This window comes from Heterodontus francisci, chromosome 12 (genome assembly GCF_036365525.1).
Source record: "Heterodontus francisci isolate sHetFra1 chromosome 12, sHetFra1.hap1, whole genome shotgun sequence".
NCBI lineage: Eukaryota > Metazoa > Chordata > Chondrichthyes > Heterodontiformes > Heterodontidae > Heterodontus > Heterodontus francisci.
The window spans coordinates 35,552,370-35,579,879 of record NC_090382.1 but is presented as its reverse complement, the minus strand read 5'-3'; the positions used below and the strand labels follow the sequence as shown (position 1 = coordinate 35,579,879).

The following is a 27,510-nucleotide window of genomic DNA, read 5'->3' as shown; positions in this document are numbered from 1 at the left end:
ATTGATAAGAGTGCTACAATGGCGCAGTCATTCATTGCTGAAAGTACTCACTGAGCCTGCGCAGAGAAGGGGCGTGAGAGCAGTGTGGAACGGCGCAGATGCAGGCTGTGAAAGTTAGCGCGTGCTATCAAAACAAGGGGGAATGAAGCCGCGCGGCGCAGGCGCGGCTGAGTGACGCGTGACGTCACAAAGCGGAGGCGGAGCCGCGCGCCACAGGCGTGAAGGCGGCTGAAAGTGACGCGCGCGGACCGGCATGAGCTGCAGTCAATGTACCCGCGCGAGCATGAGATACATCGTGGCCTCCGGCGATCCCGGTAAAGGATCTGCATCAGCGGTCGGCCGGTCCCCCTCTCCCTGCTGATTACTTTCCCCGCCTTTCCTCCCTCTTTTCCCCACCCCTTCCCCCTCCGCCATCATCATCCGATTCTCATGTCTTCCATCGAGCAGCACTGGTTCCCGACTCACCTGCGAGTAACGGTTATCGGCGCGCGGAATCTGAGGGCCAAGCGCAAGAAAGGGCTCAACAACTGCTACACGGTGATCCGCCTGGGCCAGGAGAAGTACATGACCTCGGTGAAGGGCAAGACGCTGAATCCCGAATGGAAGGAGGAGTGTACCTTGCAGCTGCCCTTCGTCCTGGACAGCTCGGACAGGTGGACGCTGCACCTGACGGTCAAGCACAACAACAACCACCTGCTGGTGGACAGTTTCCTGGGCCACGTGGCTCTGCCCATCTCCCAGCTGTACCAGAACAAGACCAGGAAGAAGAACGAGTAAGGCCACCTAATAAAACAAAATCCCGCATTTGCTCCAATTGCTCAGCTATTTTAACGCCTCTGCTCCATCAGCCTGTGTGGAGTTAGCCATGTTTCGGTTGGTTCTCTTGCACAACATGAGAACTGGCCATGTGAGTGTGGTTAATTTTTCCAGTCTTGTTACGTTTAGTCAGACCATCCTATCAGTTTATAACTCGTACACACGTGGCTGCTGGTCTTTGCACTTCTTTTGCATCGTTTTACTGTTTCTGACCCTAGAATATTTAAAGCCACATAGGATGGCATTTTTGCACTCAATCTCCTCTCTCGCTCATTCCCTTTACTTTCCCCTTTGTCTTTAAGTCCCTGTTCAGACTGTTGTGTGTATCTCACTGCTTCTGTCCACCTGGTATTAGCTGAATGTTCATTGTGCTTGTTTTCACTGTGGCTCAAGGAAATGGTCAAGATTAATAATTATTCGGAAGTCAGGTCAATCCTAGTCTCTGAGTAAAAGCACTCTTTTACCTCACCAATGGTTGTCCAGCTGTGCCTCTCAATAGTGGATGTGTAAATTTTGTCAAATAGAAGCAGATCAGTGTTTCTGTGGAAAGTACATGAATCCCATCAATGTTTATGTATAGTTTTGAAGATAAAATCTTGATTGTGGTTTGAGTCTACATGTAGAATAACTGATTTCTTAAGACTCATCTGTTCAGAAAGGTCACCTGTGTATTGAGGCTATAATTATAATTACTCAAAGACTTGGCCAGGTGAGAGGATATAGTTGGTGTATGTGATTGTTAGTGGTAAACTATTCCTGCTCAGCCTAAACCTAGCTGTAACCTTTGAGACAGTTGAAGATCCTCATCCAACACTTCTCCATCATCCAGCTGGATGGTACTGCATTCGTCTAGTCCCGTTCTTATCTATCCAGTTGATGTCAGAGCAATAGCTTCTCTTCTTGCTCCTGCACTATTACCTCTAGTGTCCCCATAAGATCTATTTTTGGCCCTTTTCCATTTCTTATCTATATGCTGTCACTTGGCAATATCAGTTTCCACATGAATGCTGACAAAACCTGGCTCTACCTCACCTTCACCTCTCTCAATCCCCCCCATCTCTGAATTGTCTGACTGCTTGTCCGGCATCCAGTACTAAAAGAGCAGAAATTTCCTCCAACTAAATACTTGAAGCCATTGTTTCCAGACCCCACCACAAACTCCGTATACTAGCCACTAACTCTTGCCCTCTCCTTGGCAATTATCTGAGGCTGAACCAGACTGCTTGTGACCTTGGTGTCATATTTGACCCTGAAATTAGCTTCTAACCACATGTCCACGCCATCACTAAGACTGTTTCCACCTCAGTAGCATTGTCCACCTTTACTGTTGAAACCCTCCATCCATGCCTTTGGTATCTTTAGACTTGACTATTTCAACACACTCCTCGCTAGCCACCCATATTCCAGCCTCCATATACTTGAGGTCATCCCAACCTCTGTTACCTGTGTCCTACTTGCACTAAGTCCCATCTCCCCTTTGCTCACTGGCCTAAATTGGCTTCCAGTTAAGCAAAGTCTTAATTTTTTAAATTCACAACTTGGTTTTCAAGTCTCTCCATGGCCTCACTTCTCACTTTCTCTAATGTCTTTCAGCCTTAAAACCTTCTCAGATGACTGCATTCCTCCAATTCTGACCTCTTGCACCTCCCTAATTTTAATTGCTCCCTTGGTGGCTGTCCCTTCAGCTGCCCTAAGCTCTGGAATTCCCTCTCTAAACCTCTTCACCTCACTTTCCTCCTTTTAAGACTCTCCTTAAAACCCACCTCGTTGACCAAGCTTTCGGTCAATTTTTTTATTCGTTTGTGGGACGTGGGCGTTGCTGGTTAGGCCAGCATTTATTGCCCATCCCTAATTATCCTTGAACCAAGCAGCTTGCTAGGTCATTTTGGAGGGCATTTAAGAGTCAACCGCATTGCTGTGGGTCTGGAGTCACATAGGCCAGACCAGGTAAGGACGGCAGATTTCTTTCCCTAAAGGACATTAGTGAACCAGATGAGTTTTTACAACAATCAACAATGGTTTCATGGTAACCACTAGACTAGCTTTTAATTCCAGATTTATTAATCTGCTCTAATATCTCTTTATGTGGCTCTGTGTCAAACTTGGTTTGATAACGTACCTGTGAAGTGCCTTGGGACGTTGTTTTACTATGTTAAAGGCATCTTATAAATGCAGGTGGTTGTTTGTTTATGGAGGACCGGAATCTGTGATGGAACTCAGATCCACCTGGTTGCTGCACCATTTAGATAATGGCCCAAATTCTTGGGGGTTGGTGGGGGAGGGGTGTGGGTAGGTGGGGTATGGGGATGGGGAATTGGGATACAGGGGCAGAATGCAGGCATGTCTTATATGCCTATCCACCAAATTCCTAGCACTGCTTTGGAGGTGAGGGGATGTATACCGGGGGGAGTTCCTGGGCTACACCAGGAATTCCACCAATTACACTGCCAAAAGGCCCGAATGAAATTGTTGCTAGCTGGCATCTGGTGTAAGTTTTATTGGGAGCCTAGTATAGGCCCCAAGACAAAGTCATTTGATTTTGGAGGAGATCAGTTACCTGGAGAAAAATTGTCATTTGTTTCCTTAGGTACTTGCATTCTTTTGTGAGCCTTCCCTGGCTTCAGGGTCCCAAATGAGAGTGGCACTCAGCCAGTGCTATTTCTGCTGGTACAACACCATCAGTGCCTCTGAAGCACCCATGCAGGTGCAAGCAGTTCACTCCAGATATAGTTGTGATCTCATCCCTGTATTCACAGGATGCCTTTTCTGTTGCATGATGAAGCAAGGACCCCAGAATCTTATGCCTTGGCCATAGTAACTACCTTTTTTCTTTTCGGCTGTACCCTTAATTTCTTATATTTCAGTTGTTAGTATAAAATTGTATGGGGTTCCTGTTTTCTTCAGTATTGTATTGATTAAGGACATTGTAACAAAACAGGTTTTGTGCTTCTTCAACGTAACGTTTATGATTTTATGGAGTTCCTGTATTGTGAGGCTGTTTATTTTATTTATTTTAGAGATACAGCACTGAAACAGGCCCTTCGGCCCACTAAGTCTGTGCCGACCATCAACCACCCATTTATACTAATCCTACACTAATCCCATATTCCTACCACATCCCCACCTGTCCCTATATTCCCCTACCACCTACCTATACTAGGGGCAATTTATAATGGCCAATTTACCTATCAACCTGCAAGTCTTTTGGTGGTGGGAGGAAATCGGAGTACCCGGCGAAAACCCACGCAGACACCGGGAGAACTTGCAAACTCCACACAGGCAGTACCCAGAATTGAACCCGGGTCGCTGGAGCTGTGAGGCTGCGGTGCTAACCACTGCGCCACTGTGCCGCCCACTGAGCTGTTGCAGCTCCTGATCATTAAACTTAGCTACCATCAATTTAGGCAGCCTGAGGGTAACTTGGTCTGTTACTGCATGGAGTTTCAGCTTACTCAGCAGGGTAAGGAATACCAAGGAGTTCTTTTTATTCTGCATGGTAAAGGCTACACTGTCTCAATAGAATTCCTTTTGGTATAGCAGGGTAGAATAGGGGTTAAATTTTGTCAAATTACATGCGTGATATGTCATATTCTCAAAGTTTGCATTACAATAATCATTTCTATAGTGATATTATAATTTCAGTGGGGTACAAACAGGTTTGGGATTGACCGGGATTACTACTGTTATGTCAAATAGCTGTGGAGAATGCTCCTGATGGTTTATTGAGTGATTGTTGTTTTTAATGAGTTGGTTGTTTGATTATGTGGAAATATAATTGGATAATTAAAATTGTATATTTAGTGATGAATAGAGAGGAAAGTAGCTGTGACTCAATTTGTAAATTACCCAATCCAATGTACAAGCCCAGCCCTGAGTTTAGTGGATATGATCATATAACCTGTATTTTCCAGTAGTTGAACGGCACAATGGTTCAATAAAGAAGCTGTAGTTTTATGCTAGGCTGAGCATCTGGACTATGAGTGTGAAGTCTACATCTATATGGTTGTTAGAAGGAAATATGCATCTAAAGTAACAGGAGCTATCTTTTCTCTTTACAGATTCTGACAGCACAGTTCTGATCAAGGGTGATGCACATCTGAAATATTAACTTGTCTTTTCTCCCTAGAGACCGTGACTGACATGCTGTGAATTTTAACACACCCTGTTTTTCAGATTTGAAGTTTTTACGTTTATATTTAAAGTATTTTGTATTAATGGATTTTTTGTAGCACTGTACAATGGCCACTATTGGATCCTTTATTGGAGCTGGTTTTGAAGCACACTTGTAATACTATCTTTTAGCTTGCATTTGGGGACTTGGGTTTATGTTTAGAGTGGAGGCTACAGTGCCACATGCTGCAACACTATATATTACCCGTCTATAGAGCACAACATAGTATGGTGCTGTGCTGTCTGTAGGAATGCCGTGCAGGTCTGTGTGGGGTATTAACGCAATTTTCATCATAAAACCTGGAGAAATTTTCTGAAAAGGTTCTGCTTCACGCTGCACCCCTCAACTATAAGTCATGGCTGATTCATTCATTTTATGTACAATCACTTTGAAAAGGTGTGATTCCATAAGTGTCAAATTGTAAAACAGTATGGAGCTAAATACCACAATTCAAATTTATAATAACGTCGTAGTCTTTACTTCTCTCATAGCAAGACAGAATTAACTTAACATATAAATGTAAGGTGAGAAATTCATTCGGGGCGCTAGGCAGATTTACCTTGCTCTCCTGAAGCCAGGCTGTGCTATCTGCGTCGCCTGTGCAGAGCTCGTCACTGATATGCGAGCACGCAATTATGCCTCTGTGTGCATCTGAATACATGGAAACAGCACGATTCTGCTGCCAAGCAACCCAATAGGCTAATATGCCAGCATTGCCCAGTAATGAAAAATGAAGCAGCAAGGTAGACCCTACAGTAGCGTTACTTAAATGGCCAGGCCCCCATATTGCAGGTAAGTTAAATTAATGGATTTTTTTCTATTGTAAGGTGTAGGAAGTACTCTGAAATATTTTGGTGCATTTGCCAGAGTGTGTTGCTGCATCCTCAGATGGCAGAAGAGTAGGTTACCTGTCCACACAAAGGCTGCAACAGGTATGGGAGCTGCAGTTGTAGTGCCTCTGGGTCTACAGCATGACAAGTAGTTGGAACAGGCTGCGGAGAGGGCAAGCTCTGTGCCATGCCCTCTGCCAAGTTGGAGCTGGACTCCTCCATGCTCCTTGACAGTGACAGGTAGCTGCCTGATAGATCAGCCAATGCACCCAACATCTTGATGTGCATTCCTATTCAACACTATCCTGCATGTTGTCCTATTGAGGTTCTCATCTGAGTCGTCTGCAACAGTACTTGTTGGCAAACTTGCCCTCTGCTGAGTTGGCAAATGAACCATCTTTTATCCCTTGGCTGCTTGCAACCCACTTGTACCTGGTGACTCACCATGTTCTGATCCCAACTCTGTACTAGCAATCAAGGTAAGTGCAGTGCCAGTATCTGAGCTGGTGACTTTAAGTGTCAGATAAAGTGACAGAGCCTCTTCATCACTGCTGAGCTGCTGCTCTCTCCCTTCTTGAGCTGCTTTGGTTGGGCAGGTGGCAGTTCTTGGTGTCTGAAAGCTGGAACTCAAGGGGAAGGTTGGTAAAGGAATGGGTGTTGGGTGGAAAAAAAAGAGTCTAAGATCACACCTTCAGCAACTTGCTCAACGTGCCAGATAACAGGGTGAGCTGGGAGTTGAGAAGGGGCATAAGGTAAGAAGATGTGGTCATCCTCAATATTCTTAGCGTTATGGGATGTTGCGAGCCCCATCGCATCCTGCCCCATGATGTAGAGAACCATCTTCACTGTAGAGCTTAGGGGATGCCTTGTCCTCCACTGGCTTTGCTCTGCTCCCTTCTGTTGTGTACCATCTTGTCCTGCAAGAGAGGGGCAGAATATCAGTGGTTATGTAGCACTGTTTGGGTGAAATGCCTGCCATAGCTGAATAGCTTGAGGTATGTGGAGGCATTGAGAGGTGAGAGCAAGACTGGCAGCATTGTTGGGTGTGTGAGGGTGAGGTGAAGTATCTGGATGTGAGGTGTAAGTGTCTTGAGTGCCGATGGGGGTGTGGTGCATTGATGAGCATGAGAGGCTGGTGTTGTGGGTAGGAGATGTGACATGAAGATGCATTCACTGACAGTAACCACTGCATGAGGTCATTAGATCTCTTGTGGCACTGATGCCAGGTTCTTGGGTCCAGATTCGACTTGACCTTCCTGGCCCCCATGCTCCCCTCGTGCTGTCCTGCACCACTACTGCCCTAGCACTGCATCTGTCAGACTGAATTCCTCTGGGTGTCCTGGTGTTTATTTTCAGGAATTTCCATTGCACCAATCTTTTTTTCCATCTTCCCTGTAAGAGGCACCTGACTTTAAGAAAAAGCAGGCTGCCTGAACCACATGATCAGCAAACAATGCTGCTGGTGCCACCTGCTGTGCACATAGCTCACTGGCAGTGTTGCCAAGAGGAGGCCAGCACTGGAGGTCCAGGAACCTGGGCCACAATCATGCAGATGATAGTCCAATTTTATGTCTTACTCACCTCGATCTGAACGCCGTGAATCTTGGTCCCCGCGCCTGGAAATCGGGGCGATTTGAACTTTGTGATCCAAGTGCTTTCACAACCTCTGGATGTCTCAAAGTGCTTCAAAGCCAATGAATTATTTTTGAAATGCAGTCACTGTTGTAAAGTAGGGAAAAGTGACATGGACAAGATGGACCAAATGGCCTCCTTCTGTGCTGTAACCATTCTCATTCTATGATATGTGCACATACACAGCAATTCTCAAATATCAATGAGGTAAGTGACTAATTAGCCTGTTTTTGTGGTGTTTATTGAGGGATATATGTTGATCAGGACACTGAGCGCTCCCCGGCTCTTCTGTGAATACACCCACCTGAGAGGGAAGATGGAGCCTTGATTTAACATCTTATCCAAAAGATGGTACCTTTGATAGTAATAAAAACAAGAAATACTGGAACCACTCAGCAGGTCCGGCAGCATCTGTGGAAAGAGAAGCAGAGTCAACGTTTCGGGTCAGTGACCCTTCTTGTTTAGATTAGTTTAGAGCTACAGCACTGAAACAGGCCCTTCGACCCACCGAGTCTGTGTCGACCATCAACCACCCATTGATACTAATCCTACACTAATTCCATATTCCTACCACATCCCCACCTGTCCCTATATTTCCCTACCACCTACCTATACTAGGGGCAATTTATAATGGCCAATTAACCTATCAACCAGCAAGTCTTTGGCATGTGGGAGGAAACAGGAGCATCCGGAGGAAACCCACGCAGACACAGGGAGAACTTGCAAACTCCACACAGGCAGTACCCAGAATTGAACCCAGGTCGCTGGAGCTGTGAGGCTGCGGTGCTAACCACCGCCACTGTGCCGCCCCACACTGACCCGAAACGTTGACTCTGCTTCTCTTTCCACAGATGCTGCCGGACCTGCTGAGTGGTTCCAGCATTTCTTGTTTTTATTTCAGATTTCCAGCATCCGCAGTATTTTGCTTTTATTTTAGTACCTTTGATAGTGTTAGACTTGAATGGTAGCCACGATTTTGTGCTCAAGTCACTGGAGCAGGGTTTGACCTCAGAACCTTCTGATTAAGAGGCAAGAGGGCTACCTCTTTATTAAGACAGACACCCTTTTCCCTTTTCAGGTTGGAAAGCTGTAACTAGTGGGGTGCCACAAGGATCGGAACTAGGGCCTCAGCTACTTACTATCTACACTAATGACTTAGAGGAAGGGACCGAGTGTAGTGTATCCAAATTTGCTGACTATACAAAAATAGGTGGGAAGGCATGTTGTGATGAGGACACAAAGAATCTGCAAAGGGATATAGATAGGTTAAGTGAGTGGGCAAAAATTTGAAGATGGTGTTCAATGTGGGAAAGTGTGAGGTCATCCACTTTGGTAGGAAGAATAAAAAGGCAGATTATTATTTCGATGGAGAAAGACTACAAAATACTGCAGTACAGAAGTACCTGGGTGTTCTTGTGTATGAAACACAAAAGGTTAGCATGCAGATGCAGCAAGTAATTAGGAAGGCAAATGGAATTTTGGCCTTTATTACTGGGGGATTAGAGTTTAAAAATAGGGAAGTCCTGTTACAACTGTACAGGGTGTTGGTGAGGCCACACCTGGAAGTTCTACGTACTGTTTTGGTCCCCGTATTTAAAGAAGAATATACTAGCATTGGAGGCAGTTCAAAAAAGGTTCACTAGGCTGATTCCTGGGATGAAGAGGCTGTCTTATCAAGAGCGGCAAAACAGGTTAGGCCTTTACTCATTGGAGTTCAGAAGAATGAGAAGAATTATAAAATCATATAAGATTTTAAGGGGGTTGGACAGGGTAGATGTTGAGAAGATGTTTCCACTAGTGGGGGAATCTTGAACTAGGGGATATAATTACAGAATAAGGGGGCACACATTTAAAACTGAGATGCGAAGGAATTTCTTCTCGGGTGGTGAATCTCTGGAATTCTCTGCCTCAGAGTGTTGTGGAGGCTAGATCACTAAATGTATTTAAGGAGGAGGTAGATAGATTTTTGAAATCTCGGGGAGTCGATGGTTAGGCAGAGCAGGCCCGAAAGAGAAGTTGAGGACTGGGACACATCAGCCGTGATCTTATTGAATGGTGGGGCAGGCTTGAGGGGCTGAATGGCCTACTCCTGCTCCTGTTTCTTATGTTCTTAAATGATGCATTGATAAATTTGTACAAAACTTTGATTAGGCTCCGTTACAGTACTGTGTGCAGTTTTAGGAATACCATAAATAGAAAGATAATTAAAGCCATAGAGAATGTACGGTGTAAATTCACCAGGATGATGCTAGGGATGGAAAAGTATAGTTCTGAGGAGAAACTTGAGAGACGGGCTATTCTTACTGGATTTTTAATGGAGGTCTTTTTAACTTAATTGTTTACTAGAGTAGGGAAAGATTATTTTCTGTTTGGTGAGCCAGTGATGATTTAAAATTCTCAGTGAGAGCAATTCATTTGAACATTCTTTTTGAAAAGAACTTTTCTAGGTTTAAAAAAAAACTGCTTTTCTGTTACAAATCATTTTGTATTAACCAACTGTGCTATCCCATCATGCAGTTCATCCTTGACTTATAAGGACCATCAAAATTAGTATTTTTTTTTGAAAAAACAGCTGCTTTCCAGTATTTTTAGCATCAAAAATGAGGAGAAAATCCAGGGAGGGATTAGAGCCTCAAAATATCATATCTTAATACATCCTCACACCTTCATCTTACCTTGTATTAGCCACCCTTATGGCCATTTTGCATAAGATTGCCAATGTGGGCAGGCCTGTGCAGTAAGATTTTCAGAGGTGAATAATCCATATTTTTCAAAGCTAGTGATTTCTCACCCGGTTCCTTTTCAGATCATAAAAATACAGCAGGAGGGTCCCCACCCTATCACCACTAAGTTGTGGACTACTTAGCACAGTCGAGGTGGGTTGAGGATGTAGGTGTGATACTGGTGTACATGGCTAATTTCTCAACCAATGTCTGTCATAGAATACAGTGTACACCTTGTAACAAATGTTTTTGATGGATGTAGACATATTTAATGAAATTAATGTGAAATGTGGACATGTGTGTATCAGTAGAATGACTGGGTTACCCTCTTTAAGAGTACATTGAAATTGTTATTACTTTGAGGCTTCAGAGGTTTTTTTTCATGTTCTTTATAGATGGTATGATCTCCAGTCAAAACCAAATAAAGTGGCAAAGAACAGAGGTCAGCTACAACTTGCGTTTGAGTTCCTACGTGACAACATGACAGTAAGCTCATACGAGCTATTCACGAGTAGACCTCAGTCTGTGTTTGATAAGTTTAAGGACAAAGTGACTTCCTTAAAGTATGGAATGACTCATGAGATTTTGCCATCTGAAAAGCCCAGCACTGTGAGTAAATAACTAATTATTTTCTCCCTGTGATGTGTCTTCATGGTGAGGAGAATGCATTTGGCATTTTAGTGTATTTAGATTTTTAAAAAAGTAATAAAACCCCACACACGGAGCAACTTTTCTGAAATTTGGAGCTGACATTCTGGAAAAGCATCTTGTGAATAATGTGCACTAAGATGCTAGGAAACTATCCATTTGTTACCGGTGGCCTTTTTATATTTTCCACTTTAAGATCTTCCTCTTCAGCTACAAGGACAAGAAATTATGCTTCTCCCTGCAAGGAAGTCAGGCTGTTTTCAGCAAAGGTAGTCCAACCAATTTCTCATTTCAGCCAGGGTATTAGAAGGTGTGGAAAGAACGAATCTAGACTGTACTTTCCTTGTTCAGGGGCAGAGGTTGGTCATGCTTTCTTCTGTCAGCCTGGGAATATAGATTGTGCTTCCTGCTATCAGGAAGGGGAATGCATCAAAGCTTCCAGTTTGAGGGAGAGTCTAGGATAAATGAGCATAAGTCCAAAAGGCAAAGTGGTAGTGTAGGCAGTATCTATTTCAGCCTGGGTAGCTCAGGATGAAATATTGAAATTATTGAAAATTAGATTGTTCAGGACAAACAGCAACTATTTTGGGGCTTCTCAGTGGCCCTGGGGTAAATTGTGATTTCTCTTTTTGCTTCTTTGTTTCTTTTTCCTGCCTAAATTTCTCCAACTTCTGTTTTTGCGGCTTGCTAATTGGTGGGCCAGATATCCTACATCTAAGTTTCTGCCAATGGTGGTGTCAAATTTGCTGGAAAAATATTAAGTCCACAGAATATCGTATAGTATTGGGGCCTGTGATCATTTCTGGTGTGTGTTCCAGAAATACACTGGCACCATTTAAAGCAAAATGACTCGGGGAAGGTAGACTAAACGCACTGTTACATTTCGCACATTCAGGCGTGTGATTTTCTGCAGAGAAAGAGTTATTATCGTCCTGGGCCTTTTATAGATGAAACATTGAAGCCATTAACTTTGACAGCCATTTATTTTTATTTCTGTACTATGGGTACTTTGACATGGACTATGCTGCACTCTCATGGATGTTTCTATTCTTTGATTTGGATATGACAGACAGCTTTATTATGTTGGTCTGCCCTGCCCAAAATGCTTGTTTGCTACCGGGGAGGTTGGGAACATCATTTCCACCAGTAGGAATCTATTGGTTCGAGGTTAAGGGAAAGAAGGGAATAGTTAGAAATGTATTCTAGACTGCCAAACAACGGAGATGAGATAGAGGAAGGGATATGGAGACAAATTATGGAAGTATACAGAAATAATAGCGCCAACATAGTGGATGACTTCATTTATTTATTTTATTTATTTAGAGATACAGCACTGAAAAACAGGCCCTTCGGCCCACCAAGTCTGTGCCGACCAAGAACCACCCATTTATACTAACCCTACAGTAATCCCATATTCCCTACCACCAACCTACACTAGGGGCAATTTACAATGGCCAATTTACCTATCACCTGCAAGTCTTTGGCGGTGGGAGGAAACCAGAGCACCCGGCGAAAACCCACGCGGTCACAGGGAGAATTTGCAAACTCCGCACAGGCAGTACCCAGAATTGAACCTGGGTCGCTGGAGCTGTGAGGCTGCGGTGCTAACCACATCATTTCCACCTGGTGTGTTAATGACCACCAAGGATAAATATATCTATTACAAGGCCTGTATTCAGAGCTTTTTGCAAGAGCCAGTGGAAACTTGGGTAAAGGGCATTGCTGAGGTTTTGGTCACATGTCTTCCCTCATATGTCACCAGCCATTCAGTTTGCAGGATAAGCAGATTAGAGGCCTTTTGATGGTTCTGCTACTAATTCTTAGAGCTATAACTTTTCAGTGTAGGAGAGAACATTTCTGGGTAAAGTCTCTTCATCTGCTTGCTCTGTTTTAAGCTCTGGGTGACCATGTAATACCAATATCCAGCAGTCCCCTGGAGGTCTTCAACGATCAGTGCATTGACTGAATAGAAACTACTGATTGCTGAGTGATCAAGGTGTCCATGACAACACCTGATGTAATCTTTTGTTTAATTTATTTCTTTATAAGCATTCTGCTGCCCGGAAAGCTGTACCTTCAGGATAATTGCCAGCAGCTTTTATGTGGCTGCCTTCTTGCAAGCTACTGTAAAGATCACATGCAGCATCAGTCATTCTGTTCCCCACACAAGTATCAAATAGTGACTGATGCATTGACCAGAATGGCCAAAATGTTACCACTGAATAACCACAGTAGTTTGATGTGTGGCTGAATTTAGCCACATTGCTATATTTCTAAAGTAGAGGGATTGTTTTTGTTACAAGTATCCATTCAGCTTAACCCTGCCATTAACCTGTTAATTGTAATGTTCTCTCCTGTTGGGATTAGCTTGCGCTCAATCCTATGAAATACACTTTGGCTGTATACCTTTTTTTTTATTCATGGGATGTGGGCATCGCTGGCCTGGCCAGCATTTATTGCCCATCCCTAATTGCCCTTGGCAACTGAGTGGCTTACTAGGCCATTTCAGAGGGCATGTAAGAGTCAACCACATTGCTGTGGGTCTGGAGTCACATGTAGGCTAGACCAGGTAAGAACAGCAGATTTCTTTCCCTAAAGGACATTAGTGAACCAGATGGGTTTTTACAACAATCGACAATGGTTTCATGGCCATCATCAGACTAGCTTTTTAATTCCAGATTTATTAATTGAATTCAAATTCCATCTTCTGCTGTGGTGGGATATGAACCCATGTCCCCAGACCAATACCCTGGGTCTCTGGGTTACTAGTCCAGTGACAATACCACTACGCCACCGCCTCCCCTAAACCAGTACATGTTAAAGCCTGGCTTGGGTATAAAATTAAAACCTGACCCGAGCCTAAGCCCTTTAATTTTCTTTCGTGTCCAACCCGACCTGAATATCCTTCATCTGTTCTGGCAGCAGGCTATTCCTGCAGCTGGAGTTGTGGGGAATCATGGGTAAGCCTGATCCCGTGACTTCCTGGAAGCAGTGTCGAGCCCGAGCCGAGCCCGAATGCTGGACTCTGAATTTTGACCCAACCCGACGCATGTAGTTTGGTCTAGTCGGGTTTGGGTCGGGTAGCTAAGCTTTAGTACTTGTCATGCTATATTAGTACTTGAAAGCACTAAAGCAAAACAGGAGTAAGAGTTTTGGTGGTGATGTTATTTGGTTTGATTTCCCTGCATTCTTGGCTTTGATGTAAATCAACTGGCTGTTGTCTTGGCATGCATTTTGTGCAATGAGATCAATAATAATGAAATCATAAGCCAGGTTCTTCCAATGCAGAGCAAGGATTTCTTGTACACATGGAAAAATATAGATCTTGTGCTCAATTCCAGGATCCCTGTTCTGAAGGTGTCAGTACAGCAGTGTTGAACTCCCAGCTATCCATAGTCAGTGACATAGACCCTGTTCCAAGTTGCAGGGGTGGGGTGGATGCATCAGAGGCATCGGCGTTGCTGTGCCCCTACTCTGCTAGAGGTATCCCGAGGCCCAGCTAAAGAAAGATAATTTCTTTTGCTGGCATATTTTTAAGGTAATATTTTTTTCAGTTCTTCCCCCTGTCATTCCTGAAGATTATTATTCTATCTGGGTACTGTTCCAGTTTCAGTAACTCACTCTGGCTGCCTATTTGGTTATGGAGGGTGTCACCCTCATCAACTGACTTGCACAGAAGTTAGTTTTCTGGCAGGGAACACTGTATAGCAATCAGAAAAATGAATCATGGCTTAGTTTCCTCTGGCTAGCCCAGGAGCATGAAGTAAACCGCAGCTCCCCATTACCATTTTAGCTGAGATACGCTAAGTCAGGACATACCGCAAATTAAACCTTGGACCTTCTATATTTTGTGGGCCAGATATGCACTGCCATTCCATTCTGAGCCCTGGGGGTTGAGACAGGGGGTTCCTGTTGGGAGCTGTGTGAGATGTTTTACTTGTGTTACCTTTAATGTTCATTAACTTTAGAAGATCGTATTCAGTTCTTATTCTTGTCAATAGAAAGTCACATGGGAAAGTAAAAGATTGGAAAATACTTTTAGTCCATTTGGCAGGTCCCAAGATTCTTAAGATAATCTTGTATTTTATTGAATAGAGCTTGAAGCATCACAAGAATGGAAAAATGTCAAAATCTCACAGTTACGGTAAGGAAACTATTGTAATTCAGTCTGTAGTCCACTTGTTTGGCCATTCTGGGCAATCAGCCTCAAAGGAAAGTTCAAATTTTTAGGGTGAACCTAAAAATAAGACTTTGACTTCCAACTATTAGGAGTGGCAGTTTGAGTTGAAAAGGGAAACTTCCGAGACAGCGGATTGTTCCTGCTGGTGTGATACTGGCATGGAACAGGAAATTTGGCATTACACAGTCCCACATATGGTGCTCTGCAACCTGCCACTCTTAGTGGTTAATGCCCATGTGGATTGCTTTCATATTTTTTCTGTGACAAATCATTTAATATTTAAATAAGGCCTTAAATTATTTCCCTCATTTACAATAGTGTACTACACTGTGCTTAGCTATTCACTCCCATCTTATGAACCTAGGAGGAGAAGCTCCATTCATTCAAAAAAAAAACTGCTCTCGTAGAGGTTTGTTGAATGAACATTTTCTTCTCCTTTGGCTTTTTAGAGCTTTTTTTTTTAACTTTTCTCTTTTTTTTTAAGAAGTTCACTGGAAGTAGGAAATGCAAAAAGACCAAAAAAGGCTATTATGAACTTTCACTACAACTCGGTGAAAAACATGGTGTTTAACTGTTCTACAGTACCCCAATCATAGTATTTCATGGTTTAAATGATACAAGATGAAAGAAGGCATGCCAGGGAGATAATAGCCATGACAGTTCAATTGCCTGTGCCTATCATTAAATCACCAACCATATCTGCAGATCTTAGCACACCTACCTGCCCATGACCAAAGAAAATTGCTGCTACAAGCTCCAGATCATCAAGAAGCAAGTTATACAACTGTCCATTCTGCTGCCAGGAAACCTGCACCATTAGGATAACTCTGCCAGCAGCTTTTATGCTTCTGCCTTCTTCCAAGCTCGTGTAAAGATCACCTGCAGCATCGGTCATTCTGCTCCCAAACAAGTATCAAATAGTGACTGATGTATTGATCAGAATGGCCAAAATATTCCGACTGGATAACCACAGTAGTTTGATGTACAGCTGAATATAGCCGCATTGCTGTATTTCTAAAGTAGAGGGATTGTTAAATTTCCTAAACAGCAGATTCCTGCTTCTCTATCACTAGTTGTTCCTGATCACCTGTGTACAGTGAGTCACCCATTGCTACATCGTCAAGCTAATAACTTGAAATTTGAGATGCATAACACGTTTTGGTGTTTGCAAATGATGGGAGGGATACTGGGTGCTGTGAGGTATTCTCTTTGTCCTTGACCACTGGCAGTATTTGCAGGCTCCTATTCTAGGTCACAATGACAGGAAAAAAGCCAGCTGTTAGAAGGCTGGGCCCTGTCTGACAGTTTGTATTACAAGAAACGGACTGTGCTGCTTCCCTCAAGTCTTTGAATGTGTGGTTGCCTCCAAAATCTGTGCCCGTCTTTCTGGGAGCTCCATGTTTTAATTCATCCAATCAGGTTTCTGCCCCTGCCATAGTACTGAAATGGCTCTCATCAAAGTAACAAATGACATCCTGTGTGGCTGTGATAGTGCGAAACTTCTCCTCCTCATCCTCCTCGACCTGTCTGCAGCCTTTGCCATGATTGACCACACCATCCTCCTCCACTGCCTCTCCACTATCATCCAGCTGGGTGGGACTGCACTCACCTGGTTCCATTCTTAGCTATTCATTTGTAGCCAGAGAACCACATGCAATGGCTTCTCTTCCTGGTCTTGCACTGTTACCTCTGGTGTTTGCCAAGGATCAATCCTTGGCCCACTCCTATTGCTAATCTAAATGCTGTCCCTCAGCGATATCATTCGAAAACACATCATCTGTTTCCATATATATGCTCCACCTCATCACCAATGTTCAGGGTAAGCTGCACAGGTACCTACCATGCAGGACTAGTTCCAGGACTGTGCACTGAAAAATTGGCGATACACAACAACTAAATTTTAAAGGGAATGTTGCTCACGGCTACCTCTCTCGACCCCTTCACTGTCCCTAAATTGTCAGACTGCTTGTCCAACATCCAGTCCTGGATGCAACGTTCCCCGTATGCTGAGCAGTGTGCCACCATGCAGCAGTTGAAACTTACCGCACAGTAGACAAATAAGCTGCACACAAGAAGCGGCCCATTTAAGATATGCGCATGTGTAGCTGCGTGGCAATTTTAAAGGGACCGTGCAGTGCAATTACCAGGTCATGCACAACAAAGGAAAATTAGAAGGAACATTTACTGGATGAGCAGACATTTCCTTCTTCAAAATATTGGGATGACTGAAGTCGTCTTTGGACCAGCCACAAACTCCATTCGGTAGGCACTGACTCCAGCCCTTTTCACCACCACCACCTTTGACCCCTTCACTGTCCCTAAATTACCAGACTGCTAGTCTGACGCAGTATTGGATGCAACATTCCCCATGTCCTTGTTACCTCTATACTTGACCATTCTGACGCATTCCTTTTCCACCCTCTGAAAACGTAAGGTAATCTAAAACTGCTGCCTGTATCCTAATTTGGAGCAAGTCCCACTCACCCATCGTCCCCTATGCTCGCCGACCTATTTGGCTCCCAGTTAAGCAACGCCACGGTTTTAAAATTCTCATCCTTGAAGTCCCTCCACGGCCTCTTCCCTCCCAATCTCTGTAATGTCCTTCGCCCTACAACCCTCCAGGATATCTGTGCTACTCCAATTCTGACCTCTTGCGTATCCCCAATTTTAATCACTTCGGCATCAGCGACCGTTCCTTCAGATGCTGAGGCCCTAAGCTCTGGAATTCCCTCTGTAAACCTTCTCTCCTCCTTTAAGATATTTAAAACCTACCTCTTAAAGAAAGCTCTGCCTTAATATGTTGATCAGTGTCAAATTTTGTTTGCTGCTTCTCTGAAGCTCCTTAGGACATGTTCCTGCATGCCTGACAAACCTAGTTGAATTTTTTTGAAGAGGTAACTGAGGGAGTAGACAAGGGTAAGGCAGTAGATGCAATTTATCTAGATTTTCACAAGGCCTTTGATAAGGTACCACATATTAGACCAATGAATAAGGTCAGAGAATGTAGAGTGGGGGCAAGTAGCAGAATGGTTAGCTGGCTGGCTTCTAGACAGAAAGCAGAGTGTCGGGGTAAGGGGTAGTTATTCAGAGTGATGAAGGTGGGAAGGGGCATTGTTCACAATTTATGTTAACGACTTAGAATTTGGTATCCAAATACATAATTTCTAAATTTCGTGGATGACCCCAAATTGGGGGGGGGGGGGGGGGGGGGCGGCAGGAGGGAGATAATCAATGCTGAGGAGGACAGCAACAAATTACAAGAAGATATTAAACTTGAAGAATGTCATATAATTAGCAAATGAATTTCAACATGTATGAAGGTGAGTTTTTACGTTTTGAGCAAGAAAACTCCGGAGATTGCATATTACTTACAAAGTAAGAATCTAAGTGGGATAGAGGAGCCAAGGGATTTGGGAGTACAAATAACAAACGTTAAAAGTAGCAACGTGGGTTAATAAAAGCCAATAAAACAAACCAAGCAGTATGTTTATTTCTAGAGGGATAGAATTGAAAAGTAAGGAAGTTCTGCTAAACTTGTATTGAACCTTAGTCAGACCACACCTGGAGTACTGCATACAATTCTGGTCGCCATATAAAAGATACAGAGGCACTGGAGAGGGTACAAAAGAGATTTACAAGGATCATACTAGGAATGTAGAGGCATACCTATCAGGAAAGGATGAGTAGGCTGGGTCTCTCTTCTCTTGAAAAGAGAAGGCTAAGGTGTGACCTTAGAGATCTTTAAAATTATGAAAGGTTTTGATAGAATAGACACAATATTTCCATTTGTGGGAAAGTGTAAAGCTAGAAGCCATTGGTGTAAGATAGTCACCAGGAAAATCAAATGGGGAATTCAGAAGCAACATCTTTATCCAGGAAGTGGTGAGAATGCGGAACTTACTACCACAGGAAGTGATTGAAGCGAATAGTATAGTTGCATTTAAGGGGAGGCGCGACAAACATATGAGGGAAATGTAAGTAGAGGGATTACTGATAGTTAGAGAGGAAAGACAGAATGCCAGCTTGGACTGGTAGGCCCAAATGGCCTGTTTCTGTGCTGTATATTCTGTGTAATCCTATTTACGTTAAGGGCCCTATATAAAGTTGTGTGGTTCGATGCATGTTTGTGGAAGTGAGTAAGAAGGGAAACCAAACAGATAAACTGAATAGTACTAGTACATAGATTGAGTAGATTTCAGCTTTATCTACTCCCGTCGGGTTCTTATATGAAAGGATATCTAGAGTATCCTACAGCCATAGTGACTTTATCTGCTACTGGTAGAACTGTCTTGATGGTGCAGGTTGGCACAACTATGTGGCCTGCTCCATGCTGACAGAGCATACAGAGGCTGTTATCCTTGGTCATTGCCAATTAGGTATGCTAGCTGAGGCCTGCAGATATGTTTGGCATAATGGCAAGTGTCAGCAAGCCAACTCTAGTGCCTGCTGATCTCCTTGGGATGTGTTCTTTCAGTCTGTACTACTTCAACCATGAAATACTGTGAAAACAATTACCATAATTTATTTTAAATGACCAGCTGACTGGCACAAAACTCGAGCATACAGTTAGATATGCTTGTAATTTCTGAACCCTGCTTCAGTTTGGGTCTGTTGCCTTGCATTGTGTTCCTATATAGTGCTTCACTAAATCATGTAGCTAGGTTCAGTTACTGTGATTCATGTGTATGCCTTTTGAAAATTAGGGTTTACTAAGGCTTTTAAGGGTGTGTTGCAGATTGAGTGTTTGCCCTCTTGGAGTATAGGAACAGGAGTAGGCCATTTAGCCCCTCAAGCCTGTTCTGCCTTTCAGAGTTCATGGCTAATCTGCAACCTAACTCCATATACCTTCCTTTGCCCGTATCCCTTGAAACTTTTTAGATAGATTTATGCTATCAGTCAGATTTAAAATTTACAATACATCTAGAATCAATTGATGTTTACAGAAGAGAGATCTAAACTTCTATCGCTCTTTGTGTGTTGAAGTGTTTTGTAATTTCACTCCTGAAATCTCTGGTTTTGATTTTTAGACTGTCTCCTAGTCCTAAACTCCCCAACCAGTGGAAATAGTTTTTTTCCAACCCTGTCTGTTCCCCTTAATATCTTAACTTTGATAAGTCACTGCTTAACCTGCTAAATTCCAGGAAATACAAACCTAGTTTGTGTAATCTCTCCTTGTTATTAACCCTTGGAAGCCAGGTATAATTTTGGTAAACCTATGCTGCACTCCCTCCAAGGCCAAAGTATCCTTCCTAAGGTGTGATACCCACAGTACTACAAGTATGATCTTACCTAGGCTTTATATAGTGGAAGCATGACTTCTACCCCATATATTCTAGTCCTCTAGTATAAAGGCCAGTTTTCCATGAGCTCTTTTGATTATTTTCTGTATCATTTTAATGATCTATGCACTTGAAACCCCAAGTCTCTTTGGACCTCTGCTTTTTCTAGCTTTTCACCATTTAGAAAGTACCATGATCTATCCTTTTTAGGTCCAAAGTCGACGACCTCCAATTTGCCTACATTCAGATCCATTTGTTACAGTTTTGCCCATTCACTTAATCTATCAATATCTCTCTAATTTTATACTTCCATCTTACAATGCTGTTTATCTTTGTGTCATTGCCAAATTGGTATATTTGACTTTCTATTCCATCATTTAAGCTGTTAATAAAAATGATCAATATTTGAGGTCCCGACACATTCTTGTGGGACACTAGTCACATCCTGCCAATTAGAGTACCTGCTCAAAATCCTTATGCTGTGTCTCCTACCACTCAGCCAATTTCCTAACCAGGTCAATAATTTGCCTTCAGTTCCATGGGTTTTAACTTTAGCGAACAGTCTCTTATGAGGGATTTTAATGAATGACATGGTGGGACGGAGGGGAGGGAATGCCAAACAAAGGGCAGATGTTTCCTCCCAAGGAACAAAGTGAAATATGAAGGTCAGCAGTCCTACTCTCGTACGCCCTCGTAAACATCAGTGGAGGCTGGGACCATGCTGGAGAAATGAAATGACATGGGAATGTGCATGGTAAGAATATTAAATTATATCGCTGCAAGAACAAGATGAAAATATGCCTTTTGCTACTTTGGGTTTTGATTGGAGTCATGAAGTTCAAAAGTTTTTTGTTTGGGCTAGGGATCTTGGCATTTGCCAATGCTGTCTGTATGAACTCCTAGAATAGGGTAGTCTTTTAAGTGTTTTATGTTTAAATATCTTTTTTTTTTCATTGCACAGTAGCACAAATGAACTCCAGAACTGAAATGATTTCAACATTTAGTTCACCAGAGATGGACAAGCAAACTGGGTCTGAGGTTCTCTCTCTCCATTTCCACAAAAACTCTGGAGATGAACAATCTAAGATGCATTTGACCAAGAAGGATGCCATTGCAGAAACTGCAAGTCAAAATAAGCCAGACAAAATGACAGCTCTGAAGCTGGAGCCTGCAACAGTTCTAAAGCTGGAGCCTGCAACAGTTCTGAAGCTGGAGCCCAACAGTATTGACCCTGAAAATTTATCTGAATGTGTTGCTGATGCACAGGAGCTCCCCAAACAGAAAACCGCCAGAAACCCTGTTTTAGCTTATCACCCTCCAACTGAACCCATAAAGCCCCTCCGCTTTGACGATAACTTGAAGTCAACATCTTTTGTAGCTGGTGAGGGTCGGGATGCTGCAATGGAAGGATGGAAAGTAAAGCCTCCAGCCTGTTGCACCCATTGTTTTCGACATATTGAGTCAAGAAGCAGGTGACAGTATTAAATTGTCCATGTGCACTCAAAACACTGCAGAATGTCCCAAGTCACCTCATGATGTGGGAACTACAGAATGGATGCTTGTGAAAGAACACCGGCAAGAACCTTTCTTTAGATGTGTTCAATAAAGCGAAAACGTGCACCATTTCCTTCTCTTTTTTTTTAGTGTACTCAGTAAAATGTGACAATGTTGAAAAAATTTTAATTGAATGTTGTTCAGTACAAATCTAGGAGAGCAAAGCACACTTGAGCTCTGAAATCAATCCAAAGTTGGCATGGTTTAGGCTTTGATTTAAGTTTATTTGGAATTTGTTAGTTTTTCTTAAAGGGGATCCTCAGAACCATCTGCTGTCTTAAAATGTGAAAAATGTTATTTGCTTACTCACAAAATCTTCTGCCAAATGTTCTAAACTGCATGCTGTTGGGTCTATGGAGAAAGCCAGCTATCAGCTTTGTATATTTTCACAATTAGGAGGGAGTGATATTGCTGCTTCCTGCAATGCATTCTGGTAAATAGTGCATTGAAAATGAATAAATATCTAATAGTTTTAATGACCTAATACTTTGTGAAAAGTTGAAGATTAGCAACTGTGCAAAATCAGTGATGGCATCCTACCTACAGTATTCTTCAGGCAAAACCAGAGACTGCTCTGAAAGTTCAGAACTGCACAGCAGAGTAATGTATAGTAGAAAAGTATTAGAGGTAAGTGTGTGTCACATGTGAAAAAACCATCACCATTCTCAAGACTTTCCAAAATGAGCCACAGAGAAATTCACATAACTGATGCCTCCATTTGCCTGATAACGATAGTGCATACTCTCCACGTTTAACAGAACCCTTTATTCTGAGATTATGTCCCCTGGTTCTGAAGTCATCCTTTGTGCATCAACCCAGTTCAGCCCTATAAGAATTTAGTATGTTTCAATGAGATCACCTCTCATTCTTCTAAAATCTAGAGAGTAATTTTTATTTCCAAAATATACTTTATTCATATAAATCTGTAAAAAAATACATTAAAAAAGAGTTCCAAACAGCACCAAGTTAAACAATACAAAGAGGGCAAAGGGGATCAGTTTCCTTCATTACAGGAGTGAGTTGCCTCATAACCCTTCCATTTCATTTTACATGCCATGTACATTTTACAGCAAACAAATATTTTCTGAATACAGTTCAAGGGGTTTTCCATGGATCTAGCCCCTCAGTTCACCTTGGTTGGGGGACCTTAGACAGTGGTCTTTCCCCATTGAGCCTTTGCTGCGGCTGCCCCAAGCTTTAGTGTGACCCTCAGCAGGTAGTCCTGGACCTTGGAATGTGCCAGTCTGCAACATTCGGTCATGGACAACTCTGCACTGGAAGACCAGCAAGTTTCGGGCAGACCAAAGGGTGTCTTTCACCGAATTGATAGTCCTCCAGCAGCAGTTGATGTTTATCTTGGTGTGCGTCCCTGGGAACAGCCTGGAGAGCACAGACTCCTGTGTTACAAAGCTGCTTGGGATGAACCTCGACAAAAACCACTGCATCTCTTTGCACTCCTGCTTTGCAAAGACACATTCCAAAAGGAGGTGGGCAACCGTCTCTTCCCCACCACAGCCACCTCGAGGCCATTGTGCAGAGGGGGTGAGACTCCGGGCGTGCAAGAAGGATCTGACCGGGAGGGCTCTTCTCACCACCGGCTAAGCTACATTTTGGTGCTTGTTTGGAAGTTCTGCTGATGAGGCATTCTGCAAAAATGACTGGCAGTCTGCTCGGGGAACCATCCGACAGGATCCACCATCTCCTTTTCTCGTAGGGCCTTGAGGACATTCCGTGCAGACCACTGCCTGATGGATTGGTGGTCAAAGGTGTTTTTCTACAGAAACTTTTCCACGAAGGATAGGTGGTACAGCACGGTCCAACTGGATGGAGCGTTCCGCGGCTATGTGGCCAGACCCATCCTTCGCAATACTGGGGAGAGATAGAACCTCAGCAAGTAGTGACACTTGGAGTTTGTGTACTGGGGATCTATGCACAGCTTGATGCAGCCGCACACAAAGGTGATCAGCAGGATGAGGGCAACGTTGGGTACATTTTTCCTGCCCTTATCCAGAGGTTTGAACGTCGTGTCCCTCCGGACCCAATCCATTTTGGATCCTCAGATGAAGGGGAAAATGGCTCGGGTGACTGCCACGGCGCAGGAGTGGGGTATGGGCCAGACCTGCGCCACGTACAGCAACAACATGCGCGCCTCGCACCTGATGACCAGGTTTTTACCCATAATGGACAGAGATCTCTGCAACCACATGCTCAGTTTATGTTGTACCCTGGCTACTCTCTCCTTCCAGGTTTTGGTGCACACCCCAGCCCTTCCGAACCATATTCCCAACACCTTCAGGTAGTCTGACCTGACGGTGAAGGGGACAAAGGATTGGTCAGCCCAGTTTCAAAAGAACATGGCTTCGCTCCCACCTTGGTTAACTTTGGCTCCCGAGACCAGTTCGCACTGGTCGCAAATGTTCATCAGTCTGCGAACGGACAGCGGATCTGAGCAGAAGACGGCAACGTCGTCCATGTACAGGGAGGTTTTAAACTGAGTGCCTCCACTGCCTGGGATTGTCACCCCTCTTATGCTCGCATCCTTCCTAATCGACTCAGCAAAGGGTTCAATACAGCAAACAAGAGAGGACGCCCTGTCTGACTCCAGATTGGATTGGGAAACTTTCTGATTCCCACCCGGTGATTGAGACTGCGCTACTGATGTTTGTGTAGAGCAGTTTGATCCAATTGCAGATTTCCTCCCCAAACCCCGTTTTGGAAAGCACGTCCATCTAGAGAGTAAAGGCCTAGTCTATTTAATCTTTCTTCATAGGACAATCCCTCCATCCCAGGAATTAGTTTGGTGAACCTTTGTTCCACTCCCTTTATGGTAAGTATGGGCTGAATTTTACTGGCGTGGTGCAAATTGCGGCGACGTGCTCTGATTTCATCACCCCGTTTGTACTGTGTAGCCGACACTGAGCCCCATATTTCGTGTGGGGGTTTATTTAAATGGGCGGAGCGGCCACCCCCGATGACGCAGAGGGGCAGCCATTGTGTCCCCAGCAGCAGTGTCCAGCGCTGGCGCCATTTTTAAAGGGCTTCAAGTCCTTCGAAGACATCTGAATTTTTAAAGCCATGTTATTTAACATTGTACTTTTAAAAAAATTAAACAAAAGCTGGAGCCCATTTCCCCCATCCCCCACAGTGTTTGTCTTTGGGCTTATCGAACCGAAATAAACTTTATTCCCAATCTGGACTTTCTCCCCCAACCTTGTTACCTTTTCCCTTCAACCCCTTCCCACCATCCCCTCAGCCAATACAAAGTTTTATAACCCAATCATCCCCCTCCCCCCCTCCCCCGCACTATCCTGATAATTTCACTCCTCCACCTTCCCCACCAGTGTCACACCTCGGAACTCCAAACTTACCTTGTCCTGGCTGCTGGATTATCGGTATGGGACAGCTGTGGGAAAAAAGTTAATTTGCATGTTTTAATAGTAAAATGAAGGTCCCGCCGGACCAAGGCCTCGCCGCCACTGGTAAAATGCAGCTGGGCCTTCTCGGTGTTGGAGGTTGTGGTGGGATTCTTCCGGAAGAATTTTCCAGGCCCCCCCCCCCCCCCGCTACAACCCCCGACGCCGGAGGGCTAGTAAAATTCAGCCCTATATCTTTCGTTAGGTAAGGAGACCAAAACTGCACACACTACTCTAGGTGCAGTCTCACCAAGGCTCCATATAATTGCAGTAAAACATCTTTACTCCTACCTTCGTGAAATTGGCTATGTGTGGAAGGGGTGGCAGTTCATTTCCTTGTGTCATCTCAAACCAGCATTCCAAAGCCCTCTTGGGCTACTTGGGTAATTCTGCCCAGCACGCGACTGTTACGTTCAGTGGTTCCTATGCTTGCTGGGGGCATGCATATTTTCTGTTGAAGCCTACAGTAAACAAACAATTGGTGCCAGAAGGATTGATTGTTGTTGAAAGAGGGGCTAATCCCTGTGGATTTATTTTTACTTTGGTCTTCAGCCTCTTTCCCTAAAGTGACCCAATAATGCACATCGACAGGCATAGGCCACCCATCCTGATAATGCTACAGGTGTCAAAATGTCTGGAGGTGATACTCATCGATTGTTCTTATGGAATTGCCTCTTTGTCCACAGAAACTGAGCATCTTCACCCTGGGCCATTAAAAGATCATAAGAAATAGGAGCTGGAGTAGACTATTTAAAAGATCATGGCTGATCTGATTCTGGCCTTAACTCCACTTTTCTGCTGGGCCCCCCTTAACCTTGACTCCCTTGTAGATCAAAAATTTGTCTAATTCAGCCCTGAATATATTCAATGACCCAGCCTCTTCTACTCTCTGGGGAAGAGAATTCCAAAGATTAATGACTCTCTGAGAGAAGCAATTCTTCCTCATTTCCATCTTAAATGGGAGACCCCTTATTTATAAACTGCCTCCTAATTATAGATTTCCCCCACAAGGGGAAAAATCCTCTCAGCATCTACCCTGTCAAACCCCCTCAGAATTTTATATGTTTCAATGAGATCACCTCTCATTCTTCTAAACTCCAATGAGTTTAGGCCCAACCTGCTCAACCTTTCCTCATAAGACAACAACCCCTTCATCCCAGGAATCAGCCTAGTGAACCTTCTCTGAACTACTTCCAATGCAAGTTTATCCCTCCTTAAATAAGGAGACCAAAACTGTACACAGTACTCTAGGTGTGGTTGCACCAATGCCCTGTACGGTTGTAGCAAGATTTCCCTACCTTTATACTCCATCCCCTTTGTAATAAAGGCCAACATTCCATTTGCCTTTCAAATTACTTGCTGTAACTGCATGCTAACGTTTTGTGATTCATGTACAAGGACACCCAGATCCCTCCCTCTATTTAAGTAATATGCTGCTTTTGTATTGCTCATGAAAAGTTTCTCAAACCTGACAATGGAACTACATAAAACATTAGATTTCCTCCTCAATAAACTAATCTACCACACATAGGCAAATTAAAAGCAAATGGAGGCTGTGGTGTTGGCGTTAAATGCAATGAAGTAAGACTGTCGCACAACAGGGCTATTGTTGAAGCTGAAATAAATAAAGTATTAAATGGATTATGTAAGATGCATTTTGTCATGTTTTGTAGGTTTCTTGATCATTTTTGCTCAGAAAGGATTTTCTGGGAGGAAAATTGCATTTTAAGGGATGTGGTTTAAAGCACTGTGTAATCACAGAACTTCATAAAAAGCAATAAGGTCATAGTTAAGTGCTGGCAGGCTATATCTAGAAGTAGTTTTCTCAAAGACTAAAATAAGCAGTTCATTTTTCTATCTCAATAATTGTTAACAACTTACATGCATTCTGTTGTGAAGTCCCTGGTACTAAGTACTTAAACAGGAGTTGGGTTATGAATAGTCGGAGAGGCAAGCAATCAGGTTTTCAAACAGAAATCCTCTAAATCAAGTTTTGGCCAGGCTCAAAAATAAAATGGAGTCATTTTGTTTAGCCAAGCTGGATGAACCACTGATGTGGGGAAGTATAGTGTGTTCATTATTTTGTATTATTTTGCAAAGACAAGTTGTATTCATTGAATGAAATGTGATTGTTCAGAAATATAAAAACATAGTAATAGTTTCTATAGATATTTTAAAAAAGAAAAGAGTTAACAAAGTGAGCATTGGTCCTATAGAAAGTGAGTTTGGGGAATTAATAATGGACAATAAGGAGATGGCAGATG

General features: G+C 43.4%; 1 protein-coding gene across 1 annotated transcript; it reads left to right on the top strand.

Annotated features, from left to right (window-relative positions):
• Positions 1 to 269: 269 nt before the first annotated feature.
• On the top strand, positions 270 to 22,189 carry LOC137375569 (rab11 family-interacting protein 2-like). Its single transcript, XM_068042925.1, has 4 exons — positions 270 to 773; positions 10,568 to 10,781; positions 14,916 to 14,964; positions 21,241 to 22,189. Exons 1-4 carry the CDS (start codon positions 430 to 432, stop codon positions 21,753 to 21,755), a joined length of 1,122 nt encoding a protein of 373 aa, XP_067899026.1. The 5' UTR covers positions 270 to 429; the 3' UTR covers positions 21,756 to 22,189.
• The last annotated feature ends 5,321 nt before the right edge of the window (positions 22,190 to 27,510 follow it).